The sequence below is a fragment of the Anolis sagrei genome, chromosome 5, assembly GCF_037176765.1.
Source record: "Anolis sagrei isolate rAnoSag1 chromosome 5, rAnoSag1.mat, whole genome shotgun sequence".
Classification (NCBI taxonomy): Eukaryota; Metazoa; Chordata; class Lepidosauria; order Squamata; family Dactyloidae; genus Anolis; species Anolis sagrei.
The window spans coordinates 1,581,774-1,599,934 of record NC_090025.1 but is presented as its reverse complement, the minus strand read 5'-3'; the positions used below and the strand labels follow the sequence as shown (position 1 = coordinate 1,599,934).

At 48.4% G+C, this 18,161-nt stretch overlaps 1 protein-coding gene across 2 annotated transcripts in view; it reads right to left on the bottom strand.

Annotated features, from left to right (window-relative positions):
- Positions 1-348: 348 nt before the first annotated feature.
- Positions 349-18,161, bottom strand: part of ZNF638 (zinc finger protein 638) — a 108,202-nt gene continuing 90,389 nt past the window's right edge. For both annotated transcript variants that reach the window (XM_060779525.2, XM_067468429.1), the window contains 7 exons: positions 13,672-15,166; positions 13,059-13,112; positions 10,270-12,064; positions 8,247-8,582; positions 6,609-6,698; positions 3,883-4,001; positions 349-630 (listed from right to left, as the gene is read on the bottom strand). In XM_060779525.2, the coding sequence (XP_060635508.2) occupies positions 556-630; positions 3,883-4,001; positions 6,609-6,698; positions 8,247-8,582; positions 10,270-12,064; positions 13,059-13,112; positions 13,672-15,166 (3,964 nt within the window). In that variant the 3' untranslated portion in view covers positions 349-555. The remainder of the gene's footprint in view (positions 631-3,882; positions 4,002-6,608; positions 6,699-8,246; positions 8,583-10,269; positions 12,065-13,058; positions 13,113-13,671; positions 15,167-18,161) is intronic.

The window sequence follows — 18,161 nt, the reverse complement described above, 5'->3', positions numbered from 1 at the left end:
CACCAATAAAAGACTTTGTTATATTTTACAAGCCCTCTAGAGACTGTTTATGGTGAAAATCCTTAAGAATTTCTCTTCGGGCCCCCTGACTTCCCGCTGGGCTAAAGTTGCACGTCCTGTTTTAAAGGCAATTCATTTCAAGCCCAGCGCGCGACAGAACAATATATATACCCCACTTGCTTAGTTTCCAACAGACCTCGCAACCTCTGAGAATGCCTGCGGTAGATGTGGGTGAAACGTCAGGAGAGAATGCTTCTGGAACATGGCCAGACAATCTTACAGCAACCCAGTGATTCTGGCTATGAAAACTTTTGATGAGACAAAAACCAGAGACAGGAGAGCGAACTGTACAATTAAGAACTTTTACTTAAAACATTTCCAGCCTCCTTGCAAAGGGCAACCAAAAATCCTCCTCAGACAACTGACTTCTGTTTTGGCCTCCAAGGGGAAAGAGGCGCATACGACGCGGCAGCCTGCAAAAAGAAACACGGCTAAAACATGAAACAAAGGACACGGAGCGGACTGGACCCTAAAAGAACACCCGGGGAGGCGACGTCATGCCGAGCTTGGCTTCTCGGCCTCCTTTCCTCCTCCCGCCTTCTCCTCCGCAGAGCTGCTCTTCATGAATTTCTGCAGAAAGACATAAAAAACAACACAGGCAGCAAATTTGAGAGATTTCTTACACATGCGTCTGGGTGAAGAGGAAGAGTTTGGGGAATGCGTTCTTCCTATTTGGCTCCAAAAGTGGACGGGACTTGGGAACATCCATTTATTGTATTGCAGGTGGCACCATTTGCCTTTCTCCTGGAAGTTACTGGGATGAACAGGGAAAGGCACTAAACTGACAAGTTTGATGCTAGAAAATAATTTATAATATCATACATATATATAGAATGCACACACAGATATATGCATAAACATTTGTTTTTATTGCAAACCTGTGTTCAGATTTCTTTTTTTTCACACTCATATATAGAATCATAGAATCATAGAATCATAGTTGGAAGAGACGTCCTGGGCCATCCAGTCCACCCCCATTCTGCCAAGAAGCAGGAATATAGCATTCAAATCACCCCTGACAGATGGCCATCCAGCCTCTGCTTCAAAGCTTCCAAAGAAGGAGCCTCCACCACACTCCCTCCGGGGCAGAGAGTTCCACTGCTGAACAGCTCTCCTTACAGTAAAGAAGTTCTTAGAATCATAGAATCATTGAGTTGGAAGAGACCTGGTGGGCCATCCAGTCCACCCCCATTCTGCCAAGAAGCAGGAATATTGCATTCAAATCACCCCTGACAGATGGCCATCCAGCCTCTGCTTAAAAGCTTCCAAAGAAGGAGCCTCCACCACACTCCGGGGCAGAGAGTTCCACTGCTGAACGGCTCTCACAGTCAGGAAGTTCTTCCTCATGTTCAGATGGAATCTCCTCTCTTGTAGTTTGAAGCCATTGTTCCATTGCGTCCTAGTCTCCAGGGCAGCAGAAAGGAAGCTCCCTCCCTCTTCCTCCCTGTGGCTTCCTCTCACGTATCGATACATGGCTATCATATCTCCTCTCAGCCTTCTCTTCTTCAGGCTAAACATGCCCTGCTCCTTAAGCCGCTCCTCATAGGGCTTGTTCTCCAGACCCTTGATCATTTTAGTCGCCCTCCTCTGGACACATTCCAGCTTGTCAATATCTCTCTTGAATTGTGGTGCCCAGAATTAGACACAATATTCCAGGTAAAGTGGTCTAACCAAAGCAGAATAGAGCATGGGGAGCATTACTTCCTTAGATCTAGGCACTATGCGCCTCTTGATGCAGGCCAAAATCCCATTGGCTTTTTTGCCACCACATCACATTGTTGGCTCATGTTTAACTTGTTGTCCACGAGGACTCCAAGATCTTTTTCACACTTACTGCTCTCGAGCCAGGCGTCACCCATTCTGTACCTTTGCATTTCGTTTTTTCTGCCAAAGTGGAGTAGAATGCATATATAAAGTATATGCACATACCTTTGTTTTTATTGCAAATCTATGCTAATATGTTTATGAATGCATATATAAATATGTATATGTGTGTGTGTGTGTGTGTGTGTGTGTGTGTGTGTGTATATATATATATATATATATATATATATATATACACATACACACACACATACATACCACACACACACACACACACACTAGCCATCCCCTGCCACACATTGCTGTGGCCCACATGGGGGTTCCGTGTGGGAGGTCTGGCCCAATTTTATCATTGGTGGAGTTCAGAATGCTCTGTGATTGTAGGTGAACTATACATCCCAAATGTCAAGATTCCATTTTCCCCAAATTCCACCAGTGTTCACATTTGGGCATATGGAGTATTCGTGTAGAGTTTGGTCCAGATCCATCATTGTTTGAGGCCACAGTGCTCTATGGATGTAGGCGAACTACAACTCCCAAACCAAAGGACACTGCCCACCAAACCTTTCCAGTATTTTCTGTTGGTATTGGGAGTTCTGTGAGCCAAGTTTGGTTCTTGCTGCTTATCCTTGCTGCTGCTATATGGCCTCTGCTCTTTATTATTTATGTATTTATTTACAGTATTTATATCCCGCCCTTCTCCTCACCCCGCAGGGGACTTAGGGCAGATTACAATGTACACATACATGGCAAACATTTAATGCCATAGACACACAACAGATATAGACAGACAGTCAGAGGCTATTTAATATTCCACTTTTCTGGCCGCCAGGGGAGCTGTCGCTTTCATCGTCCATCTGCAACAATGATGAAGCACTTCCGCATTCCACGCATGCTTTGCTGGAGTCTTTTTTTATGGCCTTGTAAATTAGTTAAATTAGCCTCCCCACACATAGGTGGTACCTAATTTTTCTACTTGACAGATGCAACTGTCTTATGGCTTACAAAGGTCGACAACAAGCTACACAAATGGTCGGAAGCTCACTCCAACCTGGGCTGGCTTCAAACTCATGACCTTTTGGTCAGAAGTGATCTTAATGCAGCTGACACTCAGACACCTGCGCCACTAGAATCAAAGAGTTGGAAGAGTCCTCCTGGGTCATCTAGTCCAACCCCCTTCTGCCAAGAAGCAGGAATATCACATTTAAATCACCCCTGACAGATGGCCATCCAGCCTCTGTTTAAAAGCCTCCAAAGAAGGAGCCTCCACCACACTCCCTCCGGGGCAGAGAGTTCCACTGCTGAACGGCTCTCACAGTCATAAAATCCTAGAGTTGGAAGAGACCTCCTGGGCCATCATCCAGTCCCACCCCATTCTGCCAAGTAGCAGGAATATTGCATTCAAATCAATCCTGACAGATGGCCATCCAGCCTCTGTTTAAAAGCCTCCAAAGAAGGAGACTCCACCACACTCCGGGGCAGAGAGTTCCACTGCTGAACGGCTCTCACAGTCAGGAAGTTCTTCCTTGTGTTCAGGTGGAATCTCCTCTCTTGTAGTTTGAAGCCATTGCTCCATTGCGTCCTAGTCTCCAAGGAAGCAGAAAACAAGCTTGCTCCCTCCTCCTCCCTGCTGCTTCCTCTCACATATTTATACATGGCCCTCATCATATCTCCTCTCAGCCTTCTCTTCTTCAGGCTAAACATGCCCAGCTCCTTAAGCCGCTCCTCACAGGGCTTGTTCTCCAGACCCTGGATCATTTTAGTCGCCCTCCTCTGGACACATTCCAGCTTAGAGTCAATCTCTCTCTTGAATTGTGGCTCCCTATCCTCTGAAATGTTGCCCACCCGTGACGAGGCATTCCACTTTGCTACTGGCCCCAACTTTGCCTCAAAGTTGCCCCGAAAAGCACACGGCCCTCTCTCTGGACGGGTTCAAAAAAGGAAACCGCCAACAAACACTGTGTTCTCGTGACTGAAGGGGAAGTTAGAAGGCACTACCTCCATATTTTGCTGGTGAAGCTCAGTCTCACAGTGGCTTTTCATCGATGCCTCGTCCACGCAGAAGGAGGAACACATCTGGCAGAAGAAGCCGGCTTTCGGGACCAGGAAGTCTAGACCTGAAAGGGGACAAACACACTGTTCAGCAAAATGCAGATATACCTGGGCCAAGTTGGGCCTTCCTTCCAGGAGTTTTGGACTCCAACTCCCACCATTCCTCACAGGCTCAGGCCCTTTACTATTCCCCCTCGGCTGCTTAAGCTGAGATGGGGTTAAACAGCTGATTTTAAAGTAGATATAACTAATTTTTGTGTATATTTATAGTTATTTTATGTCCCAGCATGGAATGCTTGCCGTCTATAGGTTGTGCTCCGCCCTGAGACCCCTGAATCGGGGTGAGAAGGGCGGAAAGATGATGATGATGATGATTATTATTATTATTATGTACATGTTTCAAACTGAGTCGCCTTCAGCAGGCCCGTAGCCAGGATTTCGTTTCCGGGGGGGGGGGGGGTGAATTTTTTTCAGGGGGGGTTTCAGGGGGGGGTGAGTTTTGGGGGGGGGGGGCTGAGTCTGAGTGAAAGAGGGTCTAGCCTAGCAATCCTTTTGTAGCATTACCCCAATACCCCCATGCATATGGGATATATTGAGTATGGTGATCACATCATGATATGAATAAACAAAACAGTTAAAATAATGCACCATTAAGGCTTTTTCGCGAACCACAATGAAAATTTCGGGGGGGGGGGGGCTGAAGCCCCTCAAGCCCCCCCCCCCCCCCCCGGCTACATGCCTGGCCTTCGGGCTGATATGGGCGGGATAAAAGTAATGTAAATAAAATAAACAAACAAATAAATATGGCGTCCCCTGTTTAGTCTCTCCCAGTAGAGAGAAATAAATGGGAAAGAAGAACAATAGGTCTCATTAACATGCACTAAAGATCAATGGCTCCAATGTGCAGGAAAGAGGGGACATCACAGCATTTGTGTCATTTACAGCATTATAGGTTTATTTATTTACTAGCCATCCCCTGCCACATGCTGCTGTGGCCCACTCTGGTGGTCATGGGGGTTTTCTGTGTGGGAGGTTTGGCCCAATTCTATCGTTGGTGGGGTTCGGAATGCTCTCTGATTCTAGGTGAACTATAAATCCCAGCAACTACAACTCCCAAATGTCAAGATTCTATTTTCCCCAAACTCCACCAGTGTTCACATTTGGGCATATGGAGTATTCGTGTAGATGTATTGTCGAAGGCTTTCATGGCTGGAATCACTCAGTTCCTGTGGGTTTTTTCGGGCTATATGGCTATGTTCTAAGGGGCATTTCTCCTGACATTTCGCCTGCATCTATGGCAAGCATCCTCAGAGGTGACCTCACCTCTGAGGATGCTTGCCATAGATGCAGGCGAAACATCAGGAGAAATGCCTCTAGAACATGGCCATATAGCCCGAAAAAACCCACAAGAACTGAGTATTCGTGTAGAGTTTGCTCCAGATCCATCAGTATATGAGTCCACAGTGATCTCTGGATGTAGGTGAACTACAACTCCAAAACCACTGCCCACCAAACCCTTCCAGTATTTTCTGTTGGTCATGGGAGAACTGTGTGCCAAGTTTGGTTCAATTCCATCATTGGTGGAGTTCAGAATGCTCTTTGATTGTAGGTGAACAATAAATCCCAGCAACTACAACTCCCAAATGTCAGGATTCTATTATCCCCAAACTCCACCAGTGTTCACATTTGGGCATACTGAGTATTCGTGTAGAGTTTGCTCCAGATCTATCATTGTTTGAGTCCACAGTGATCTCTGGATGTAGGTGAACTACAACTCCAAAACCAAAGGACAATGCCCACCAAACCCTTCCAGTATTTTCTGTTGGTCGTGGGAGAACTGTGTGCCAAGTTTGGTTCAATTCCATCGTTGGTGGGGTTCAGAATCCTCTTTGATTGTAGCTGAACTAAAAATCCCAGCAACTACAACTCCCAAATGACAAAATCATTTTTTTGAGTGAAAGACATACATTGGGTTGTTATGTGTCTTGTGTCCAAATTTGGTGTCAATTCGCCCAGTGGTTTTTGAGTTCTGTTAATCCCACAAATGAACATTACATTTTTATTTAGATTATTTACGATATTTTTACACTCTTCTCAAGCCCGAAAACCACTCAAGGCAGTTTACAGATTGGCAGCCATTCGATGCCATTGCAGTCCACAATATACATTTAAAACAACATTATAAAACAATATAAAAACCATTTAAAACATATAGTGTAAGCCCTATATATATTCTTGTGCCACAAATACCATCTGCCTGCCACAAAAGGGGGTCCCAGTGGGGATCGGCACACTGGGTGCAGTGCCTACAGACCTTGGCTTGCACTTAAAAACAATCCGCGCTGACAAAATCACCACCTGCCAGCTGCAAAAGGCCACCCTACTCAGATCTGCACGCATTACTCGCCGATGCATCACACAGTCCTAGACACTTGGGAAGGGTCCAATGTGTGATCCAATACAACAGCCAGCATTGGGATCTTGTTTACTGTGTGCTCATCTTGTTGTGCATCAAATAATAATAAGACTATCTTTACAGCAACACAGATGATGCGCAAACGGACCTGGCATGCTGGCAGCAGACTTTCCTGGCTGAATAGTCAGATAAACCCAAATCTGGTGAGGGGAGGAAGAGGATGTTTTGCTGGCTGAAGGGGCTCCTTGGGTCTTACCTTTCCCCTGGCCTGTGGCCTTGGGCTTCTCTGAAGAGTCCACTTTCCTGCGTTTAGCTTCTGGCTCTTCAGATTCGGATTTGGCCAGATCTATGAAACAAACAGGCATTGGAATGAGTGCATGGGTGTCAGCCCTGAGGAGAAGGAGTGGCCTCTGACATCCCCTCAGAAAACACATGGCCATGGGGGTTCTGTGAAGGCTGAGAGGAGACATGATAGCCATGTGTAAATATGTAAGAGGAAGCCACAGGGGGGAGGAGGGAGCAAGCTTGTTTTCTGCTTCCTTGGAGACTAGGACGCAAGGGAACAATGGCTTCAAACTACGAGAAAGGAGATTCCATCTGAACATGAGGAAGAACTCCCTGACTGTGAGAGCCGTTCAGCAGTGGAACTCTCTGCTCTGGAGTGTGGTGGAGGCTCCTTCTTTGGAGGTTTTTAAACAGAGGCTGGATGCAATTTCCCTGCTTCTTCGCAGAATGGGGTTGGACAGGATGGCCCATGAGGTCTCTTCCAACTCTAGGATTCTATTATTGTAAGTTTGGTCCAATTCTACTGTTGGTGGGGTTCAAAATGGTTTTTTATTGTAGGTGAACTATAAATCTCAGCAACTACAACTCCCAAATGTCATGGTCTATTTTCCCCAAACTCCACCAGTGTTCGTATTTGTGCATATTGAGTATCTGTGCCAAGTTTGGTCCTGATCCAGCATTGCTTGAGTCCGCAGTGCTCTCTGGATATAGGTGAACAACAACTCCCAAACTTAAGGTCAATGCCTATTAGACCCTTCCAGTGTTTTCTGTTGGTCATGGGAGTTCTGTGTGCTAAGTTTGGTTCAATTCCATCGTTGGTGGGGTTCAGAATGCTCTTTGATTGTAGGTGAACTATAAATCCCAGCAACTACAGCTCCCAGATGGCAAAATCTATTTTCCCCAAACTCTACCAGTGTTCGCATTTGGGCATATTGAGTATCTGTGCCAAGTTTGGTCCAGATCCATCATTGTTTGAGTCCACAGTGCTCTGTGGATGTAGGCGAACTAGAACTCCCAAACTTAAGGTCAACGCCCATCAATTCCTTCTAGTGTTTTCTGTTGGTCATGGGAGTCCTGTGTGCCAAGAGTAGTTCAATTCCATCGTTGGTGGGGTTCAGAATGCTCTTTGATTGCAGGTGAACTATAAATCCCAACCATAACATCTCCCAAATGTCAAGGTCAATTTTCCCCAAACTCCACCAGTGCTCACATTTGGGCATATGGAGTATCCGTGACAAGTTTAGTCATGGGAGTTCTGTGTTCCAAGTTTGGTTCAATTCCATCCTTGGTGGGGTTCAGAATGCTCTTTGATTGCAGGTGAACTATAAACCCCAGTAACTACAACTCCCAAATGACAAAATCAATCCCCCCCCCCCACCCCAGTATTCAAATTTGGGCATAGTGAAGTATTTCCATTCACTGCCTATCAGGTATTTACACAACGATTCATAACAGTAGCAAAATGACAGTTATGAAGTAGCAACGGATATAATGTTCTGGTTGGGGGTCAGCACAACATGAGGAACTGTATTCAGGGGTCGCTGCATTAGGAACCTTGGGAAATACTGGAAATGAGATATCGAAAGGGGTTCTTATGTGTCAACACTACCTTTCTCGGGTTTTTCTTCAGGAGGCACAGCAGGGGCTGCTTTGCCACCGCTTTCTGAAGCAGCTTCCGGAAGTGGGCCAGGATCCTGAGCCGGCGATGGGGCTTTGGCCTCGGGTTCTTTGGCTTCTGCAGGTGTGTCGTCTTCTGCGGGAGCATCCCTGGAAGGCGCCTGCGCGTCATTTCCCGCTTCCTTCTCTTTCTCCTTCTCCTCCTCCTCTGGCGCGGATGCTGAGCTCCCCCCGGCTTCCATGTCGGCTGCTTCGGGCCCGGTGTTCTCCTCCTCGTGGGTCCCTGACTCTGTTTCCATAGGAACCTCCGCGGGTGGGGCTGCTCCTTCTAAGATTTCAAGAGAGGGACAATGAGAGAGGTGGACTTCCTCAGCAAGGAGCAAGTAGCAGCCAGAAAGAGCAGCTTCAGAAGCAAACAGAGCATCCCTTACCCAGAACGCCCAAATCCTCCAAAATCCTCCAATTGTCCACATGAGTGGCTGTGATGGGGACACTTCTGCTTTCTGGTGGAACAAGGCACACACTTTGTTTCAAATACTGTATGAAATTAACCTTTTATGTGTCTACTAGGTGTCAGCGGTGTCTGGGGTTTTTTTCGCACAATTAAGACTCGTGCGCCAACTGCGACCGTACCTCGCGAAGGCTGATCTGGCCGGAGTGGTCCACGCCTTGGTCACCTCTAGGGTGGATTACTGCAATGCGCTCTACGTGGGGCTGCCCTTGAAGACGGCTCGGAAGCTCCAACTGGTCCAACGAGCAGCAGCCAGGATGTTGACTGGCGCTCCTTACAGAGAGAGGTCAACCCTCCTGTTTAAGGAGCTCCACTGGCTACCATTCATCTACCGGTCCCAATTCAAGGTGCAGGTGCTTACCTACAAAGCCGTGAACGGTTTGGGACCTGCCTACCTGCGTGACCGCATCTCTGTATACGAACCCACACGATCCCTTCGATCATCCGGGGAGGTCCTGCTCTCGATCCCACCTGCATCGCAGGCACGGTTGGTGGGGACGAGAGAGGGCCTTTTCGGTGGTGGCTCCTCGACTCTGAAACTCACTTCCTAAAGACATCAGGCAGGCCCCAACTCTGGCAGTCTTTAGGAGGAGCTTGAAGACATGGTTGTTCCAGCGTGCCTTCCCAGAATAATGACCCCCATAGCACTTTGTCCTCCAAAGCACTTTACACTTTTTAGATCTGCTCGTATGCCCTTCCACAAACGCCACTACCACCTTCCGTCCATGTCCCAGCATTATTTCAATATTAACTTTACATTTGGCCTTCCCACTGTTTTTAATTGCGTGTTGTCTTATTGATAATGTTGTATATTTTATTGTCTATGTTTTATTTTAATTGCTTGTACTGTTGTTGTTTTGCTTGTATTGTTATGTTTGGGCTCGGCCTCATGTAAGCTGCACTGAGTCCCTTGGGGAGATGGTAGCGGGGTACAAATAAAGTGTTTGTGTGTGTATGTGTGTATGTATGTATGTGTTGTATGTATGTGTGTATATATATATATGTATGTATGTATATGTATATGTATATGGCTTGGGTAACCACGGAAAAATTTGGTTCTAAACTCGTTTTGTTTTTAGGGGGCCCTTGCGTTTCTTTTTTTTTAAATAATTCCGAATTTTTCCTTTAAAAAATTTCGAAATTTACGAAATTTCGTAAAATTACGAATCGATTCGTTAATGGCGGACGAGATTGCGCAATATGCTAAAAAAAACCTCCAAATGGGACAGGGGGAACTTCTGAAGCTTCCCTCTCCCTCTGTGATAAGACAAACAACAACTATAAAAACTTGCACCAGACATGCGAAAATAATTACGAAATAAATTGAAAAAAATTGTTTCGAATCTAATTTACTCCTCACACAATTCCTGCATGGCTCAATATTGGATCGTAAGCTAATTTAAATACGAATTAATAACGAATTACGAAATTAACGAACGAAACCGCCCAAGCCTAATATATATATATATATATATTCTCCCCTTAAGAACAGTTCAGTTCCTACCTGCCGACGGCGGCTCAGGAGTCCTGCCTGCTTCAGGGGCCTCGCAGGTCTTCGCTGTGTCTCCTTCTCCTCCTCCTTTGTCCTTCTCTTCATCTTCTAAGGTGGCTTCCTTCCCCTCTCTTTCTGCATCTTCAGCATCCGGCTGCTCTTTCTTGAGATCCTCTGCCTGAGCCTCAGGCGCCTCTTTTTCTTCCTCCTTCTTCTCACCGTCCTCTGCCTCTTTCGTTAGGCAACTCTCTGGAACGGCCGTTTCTTCCGAAGGGGAAGAGGACCCCACCTCCTTTGCTGGTTCATCCGCTGGCGCTGGTGTATCTCCTCCTCCTCCTTCTCCTTCTTTTTGTGGCACTGCCTGGGCAACGGGCTCTTCGACTTTTCCATCGGCAGAGGTGCCCTCTTCTTCTTCTTCCTCCTCTTCGCTCCCGACCTCGTCGACAGTGACGAAGTTGAACTCCTCCTTCAGACAATTGAAATCCTCCATGAAGTCTTCTTCGTCCTCTGTCACTTCGTCCAGGGTCATGAGCGGCTGGTCCTCGCTGTCTTCGTGGATCTCATCCACCGTCACGAGAGCGCCGGGATCTTCCGGCATCGGGGAAGGATCCTCTGCGGCCTGCTTCTCCTCTTTCCGGGGCTTCGAGGCTTTCTTGTTGCCACGCTCCTCCTTGTTCGGAGGGAGCTCTTCCACTTCTCCGACTTCATCCACAGTCACTAAAGGCTCTGCTTTCGGGCCAGCTTTGCCAGCTCCTGGGGTGGAGGGCTCTTGAGCAGCCGCGTGGACCGCCCGCTCTTCTGGTTCAGAGATCTTATCCACGGTCACTGAAGGCTCTGCCTTCGGGTCAGCTTCACTAGCTCCTGAGGCAGAGGCCTCTTTCGTGGCCTCCTGAACTGCTGGCTCTTCCTGCTCAGAGATCTCATCCAAAGTCACCAAAGGCTCCGCTTTCAGGTCAGCTTCACTAGGTTCTGTGGCCTCTTTTGTGGCCTCCTGCGTGGCCAGCTCTTCCTGTTCAGATATCTCATCCAGAGTCACTAAAGGCTCTGCTTTCAGGTCAGCTTCACTAGGTTCTGTGGCCTCTTTCGTGGCCTCCTGCACGGCCAGCTCTTCCTGTTCAGAGATCTCATCCAGAGTCACTAAAGGCTCTGCCTTCAGGTTGGCTTTGCTAGGCTCTGCGGCCTTTTTTGTGGCCTCCTGCGTGGCCAACTCTTCCTGTTCAGAGATCTCATCCAGAGTCACTAAAGGCTCCGCTTTCAGGTCAGCTTCGCAAGGCTCTGTGGCCTCTTTCGTGGCCTCCGGCACGGCTGGTTCTTCCTGCTCAGAGATCTCATCCAGAGTGACCAAAGGCTCTGCTTTCAGGTCGGCTTTGCTAGGCTCTGGGGCCTTCTTGGGGGATTCCTGGAGCGCCGGCTCTTCCTGCTCAGAGATCTCATCCAAGGTCACCAGCGCCTGGGGGTCCCCCATCATGTCGTCCATCAGCTCCTCCTCCTCCTCCTCATTCACTTCGTCCACCGTGACCAGCGTCCTGGGGTCCGGAAAGGCATCTGAGGGCTCTGCCTGGGCCGCCCCACCCTCGTCTTCACCAATTTCGTCCAGTGTTACGAAGGAGACCTCGCTCTCGGCCTCAGAGGCCTTGCTCTTCTTCCGCTTGGAGCTGGGTTCGTAGGAGGGCTCCTTCTTCCTGGCCGGCTCCTTGCGTTTGCCTCTCGCAGGGTTCCTCCTCAGCTGGGAGGGAGAATCCATTTCGTCTGTGACTTCATCCATTGTGACAAACTCATCCAAATTGAACGAGGAAAGCTCTTCTTCCTGTAGAAGAGGGAACACCAACCCTAAGTTTTTAGCAAAACTACCCAAAGCAGAGCAACGCCCAAGAAGTGCAAGACAAGGAAGGACAGTGTGATGATTAGGGTTTCTGGAGGGAGAGAGGAGTGTTTATGTGCAAGTTTGAACTGCTTAACGAAACCACGCACTTTTATGACAATTTTTCCAAACAGCTAAGCTTAATGCTTGTTTTGTTCAACTCCTCTTAAATAAACATCATTGTTTTGTTGTTCATAACATCTGCCTCACGTGTGCTTCTGCGGCTGAAGTTTTAAAAGGAGTTTAAAACTTTAATCAAAAGTCTAATTGGTGGCAGCGTATATTTAAAAGAGTAATCTTTTCAGTGTTACCTCGGAACACAAGCCTGAGTGCTAATCCAGCACACTCTTGCCTAAATTACTTCAAGTAATCCAAGGGCTTAACATTCCCTTTAAGTTTGGTGGGTGCCAGAGCTCTTTCAAAAGGTTTTTTCAGCCAGAAGAAAGTTCCAGCTTTTGTCTTTGGTTTTTAATTAAAATAGCCTCTATCATTATAAGTGGTTGCCAGCCTGTGGGATTATTTCTAAGCTAAGACAGGCTACACAGCAGCCCCAGACACCTGTTTTGGCTGACAGAAGATACAAAAAGGTGGTTGCAACACAGTCTGTGGGCCACATGGGATCCCAAAGTGTAGCCCCTGAAGCACCCAAATCCACTGCATTTAAAGAAAATGCCAATTTGGGGAGCAATGTCACATAAAAACAGCCAAGCGCACCAAAACCCAGCAGAAAAATGTTTGCTTTCTTTGACTCTCTCAGAGCAACCCAATCCTTCTAAATCCAACAATGACCAAAAAAGCAGACAAAACGACACCTGGGAGGGATGTTACGAGCATTTTCCTGATAAACACCTCGAGAATGGAAACTATGGACTATTGTCATTCCCGAAACGTCTCTGAAGCGCCCCCAACTGCCAAGGTTCCCCATGTTTTGCTTCCTCACCTGTTTTGGTTTTGTGGAGCTTCTAGAACTTCGAGTGCTCCTTCCAGCGGATGCCTGGAGGGAAAGATTTAAAAGGAGGAGAAAATGAGGAGGAGGAAAGAGCCTCCGAGAGGCACACCAACATCCCGATTTTAAGCTAAGAGGGAACTGACTGCAATGCTACACAAGTGGAGCAACAATGCCAACCGCTCTCACTGTCCAGGTCTGGAGCGCCTCAACAACAGCAAAAATAACAGTGGATCACCTACTTCCTTCTTTCCTTCGGGCAGCCAGGATTCTGTATTGCTTCCCAATGGAGGGACGGCAACAGCAAGAGAAAGAAGGGGCCATACTTGCCCGTTGAGGACTCCACCGCGAAGAGGCTGCTCGCCGCCCTCGGCTTCCCCGGCGCACGCAGGCCCTCATCTTCTTCCATTTCTGGGGCCGGAATGCGCCAGGTGCCCTCTGGGGCTGCATGGTATGCCCATGCGCTTGCCAACCCCACTCGCTGCTGCCGCTTTCAGGAAGGGAGTGGGGCCCGGCCCAGGACGGCGAGGCCCGTGCACCTTCGTTTCGGGGAGAAACACCATGAGCGGTCGCCCATCAGAATGAGCCGGCGCTCTGCTCTCCTCACCTTGTTGCTGCTGCTGCCGCTGTCTCGCTTCAGGCTGGAGGACCTATTCTCCCGCTCCCGGCGCTGCTTGGGGGGACCCTTAGTGTCTGCCTGGGGGTCCTTCTCCGGCTGCGACCGAGTCTTCTCGTTCCCTAACTCAGAGGCCACCAGAGAGCTCGCGCTCGGCTTAGATTTGATACAGTCCGGCAAGTCCGACTGGCCGCTGGCGAGCCTCTCGTGACTCGTTTCCCTTGAGGCCGACCGCTTGTGTTCTCGCTTGGGCCCATGTTCCACGGGTTCTTCCCTTCTCGCTTGGCTCCTTGTCCCTGGCTTTACGGCAGGGTTGTGCCCGGCCTTCCTTCGTGACGGGGCTCTTTTCTGCGCTACGTTCGGGACAGACAACAAGGCCTTAAGGATAGTTTTGCTAGCAGAGGAAGCCTCCGCGGCGGTGGGTTCTGGCACAGGCGCGGGCGCTTTCCTCGATTCCTCCGTTTTGCTTCGCGCTGGTCCTTTGCTGGGCTTCTTCTTGGAGAGAGCTTGTTCTGGACTGTCTTTCTTCACATTCTTTTGAGGCTTCTCCTCCTTGGCGGCCCCATTATTCGACACTGGGCCTTCCTCAGCTTCCACTTTGACAGCTGCTTCTGCCTTGGCCGGCGGTGAAGCAACCTTCACCGCCTTGTCTTCCTGCGTTTGCGCTACAACGGCCTCGGATTCCACCTCCATGTGCTGCTCAGGAGCAGAAAGACTGCTCTCTGGTTCCTTATCTACCACGGCTGCCTCCTCAGAGACAGGAGTCTCTGACATATCTATGGAGGGTTCAATCTTTTCTGCTTCTGGCACTGCCGGCTTATGTTCTGAGACCTGCCCAGTCCCAGGCAGTTCCTGTGCTGGAGCTTCGGCAGGTGCTGCTGGAACAGCCTCGAGACTAGAAGCATCTTGGGGATTTTCCCCTTCCGCTGCCATCGTAGAGCCTTCAGCCCCAGAGCTTTCTCTTGGAGCCTCGCCAGATAGTCCTTTGGCCAGTTCTTTATCAGTGGGTGCACCCAATTCTTTACTGGCGTTCCCTTCTGCCGAAGCCCCTGCATTCCCCTGTAACTCAGCATGAGAGTCTGCTGGAGCATCTTCTTTCTTCTCTGTGCTGCTGGACGAGAGAGCTGGAGTGTCTTCTTTCTTCTCTGTGCTGCTGGACGAGAGAATTGGAGCATCTTCTTTCTTCTCGGTAGTGCTGGACGAGAGAGCTGGAGCATCTTCTTTCTTCCCCGTGCTGCTGGACGAGAGAGCAAGGGCTGCTCCGGGCTTTCCTTCTTCAGTCTTGTCTTCTCCGGATGAGGGCAAATCCGGCGCAACAGCGGGAGCTCCCACTGCAGAGCCCTCTCCCGGTGTTTTGGTCTTCAACGATTCTGACGCGGCTCCCGAGAGTTCCACCTTGGCCTTCGGGTCGCGGCTGGGTTCTTCCTTCGTTTCCAGGGACGGAGGAACGACGGCGGATCCTTCAGGAATTGCTTTCGTGTCAGGGCTAAATACATTTAAAAAAACAGAAGAGATCAAGCTATGTTGAGAACGCCACAGTTATCAATCACCTCTTGGCGCCAACAGATGCGGCTTCCTGAAACATTACGAGGTTAGCATTTTGGGCACCTATCATTATTCACCTGTCTACCAAAGTGGCGTTAACAAATGTTTATTTACCTTTCTCAGTGTGGCGTGTTACCTGAGGAGTTTCTCTGAAGGTGCCACTCAATTCACACGTGTGGCGTTCAGGTGGCAGGCTTCAGTTTCGGTCTGAAGACACACACAACACGGGGACACAGAGAGAACGCGCGACTCCGCTTAGGCATAAAAATGGGTTTAATAGGAGGGTAGGAAAAAGCTTCCTGGTGTTTTTATCCACCACCTTCCTGCCTATGATTCAGAAGTGCGGCCACTTAGGAGACAGACACCTAGAGAACTAAAACGGATCAGGTTAAGGACACACTGAGTGGGAAACACATATTTTGCGGTGCCCTCCATCCTGATTTCACTTCAGCTTTCTGAAAACTGGTTCCCAATCTAAGCTACTTCAAGGAGGCATTGCAGAGGACAGCGCTGAAGAGGAAATGCCTGCCTGATGGGAAGTGCCTAAGTTTTGAGCTCTGCGGATCTGACCCAGTGGTGTAACTGTCCATTGGGTGTCCAGCAATGGGCAGCCAGGGCTCCTCTGGGTGTCTACAAGCAGGAGCAGGCATAAAGCACAGTCTTTCATCTCCCAGTCTGGCCTCATAAGGCTGGGCTCCTTTGGTCCTGCTTTGCCCACGAAGCATCAGGTGTCTTTGCAGCTGAAAGGTTTCCTTTGCATGTTGTGCCAGCTGACTGCAGCTGTCACTCTAAAGGCATGGAACACATAAGCAAAAGGTCTCATTAAGTCTTCTTTTTCTTCTTTCTAAATGCACAGTGGGATGCAGAACTAAAATAAAAAGGAAAATGGGCAGAAGGTAAAAATTTGGTGACAAAAGAGCAGCAGCCACCGTTGATGCCTCCCGAAAGATGGCTGCAGACTGTCAAAGCAGGATTTCCAATCCAAAAACAAGGATTGCAAGGCAATACATTGTGCTTTTTTTCAGTTGAGGGTCTGACTTTCTGAATGGCATAGCCAGCAAAGAGGATGGACTTTCAAAAAAACCAGTGGAGTCAGCCACATAAGTCCTATTTGATTCCACTGGGATGAAGCAGAGATGGTTCAAAAATTGGATAAAAACAAAAAATAATATTTCCAGTTGCAATTGGCAATTCGACGCGGCTCTTCTTCAAGACATGGTTGCTATTACATAATTGTAGAAAAGAAAAAGAAAAAATGCTGAATAACATCCAATCACTTGCTATTTTGAGGCTGAGATATCAACTAGGACCTGCGCTTCAGGTGTGCAGCAACAACTGTGCAAAGAACAATGTTCGAAGTGTGGGAAATCTCCACAATCAGCCTGGATGTTGCATTAGTCTGAGTGAAGCAATCTTTGCTTTTTTTGTGGCAGATTGAAGCAGGCCAATCTCTAAACACAGCCCGAGGGGCAGGCTGCAGAAACTGGTGAAACACTACTTCACTTCTCTCTGTTGTGAGATGGGAGTTTGAGTCTATGCAATCTACCAGGAAAAGGGGGGAAAGCACCAACATCAGTCTTTCCATTTTCTCCAAGGAATGGGAGCAATGCGCTAAAAGAATTCATATGGGAATTGGGAGGATGCAGGTCTTCTCTCACAAGAGGAAAAAAACAGTGTCTTGTTGCTCTGGAATAGGGCAAAAATGCAAACCCAGGAGGCAGGGGGGAAAGTCAGCATTCACAGCTCAAAATACAAATAGATACACAATTCTGCAGAGTCAATGGAAAAAAGCAAGATTCTGTATACAAAGTACACAAGTGCTTCCCTAGACTGGACAAGTCAGGAGGCAGGGACCTGCCTATCATTTCATGGAGGCAGATCTAAGCTGAAGGCAGCGGCTGCATTCTTGCGTCTTCTTCGTCCTCAGGCGTCTCCCTCCGGTGAAATCCCCGAAGAGAGCGGATGGGTCTCCACACCAAAGGGACGCCGCCTCCAGCTCTCCTCCGCCCAAAGCTCAGTCTTCCGTTCTCCCGGGCCGTGGCTGCGGTGCGTTGGCTGAACGAGGGCTCCCTGGGAATTTGGAGAGGCACAGGGTCCACCCAGAGGGGGGAAGGAAGGACTTGGCTCCCCCCACGGTGAGTGACCAAAGAGCCAAGGGCTGGGAGCATTGCAAGACTTCTCTGAGTCTATTTGATCAAAACTGAAAGGTCACTTCTTTCTCACTACCTCTGAGGATGCTTGCCATAGATGCAGGCAAAATATCAGGAGAGAATGCCTCTAGAGCATGGCCATATAGCCCGAAAAACCCTACAACAACCCAAGGTCGCTTCTGTTTGTCCTGCAAAGCCGCAAGAGACAAGGGCCAAGGAGTCAAAACAAAAGCCTACCTTATTTCTCTACTTGGAAACTTTGCTTTTTCTTCTTTTGCTCACCATCATGTTTGTACTTGCACTTGTACAGCGAGGAAACATTCCATTGCAGGCTTAAGAGACTTAGCTTTGTGTGTATATCTAACCGCCGCAGTGGTCTTTTCCCCATAAAGGGTAGCTCTGGCATAAAGGGCCCAAAATGTACGTGAAACTGAGCTATGAAGAGGTCTCACCCCCTCCCAAGCATTTGGTGACACGGGCACTTCCTTCTGGGGCAGAAATTGGGCTCTGGGTGTTGCGCTCAAGCAAGGAGCCCGTGCTGTGCATGTGCGTGTAAGACTGTAGGTTTTATATAGCAATATTAAATAATCACTCACAAGCCGGTTTTGCTTGGAAATGAATATATTGCTTGTATCTCTGCATCAAAGAAAGACACTACTGACTTTTTCCCACACCCACTTCCTTTTATACACTTTTCCTGCCCATCTCCCCCCTCTTCTCAGTTTCCTTATTAGAGCTTGTTGCTTCATGGACCCATACAGTATCAGAAATGTGCGTTATGCTTCC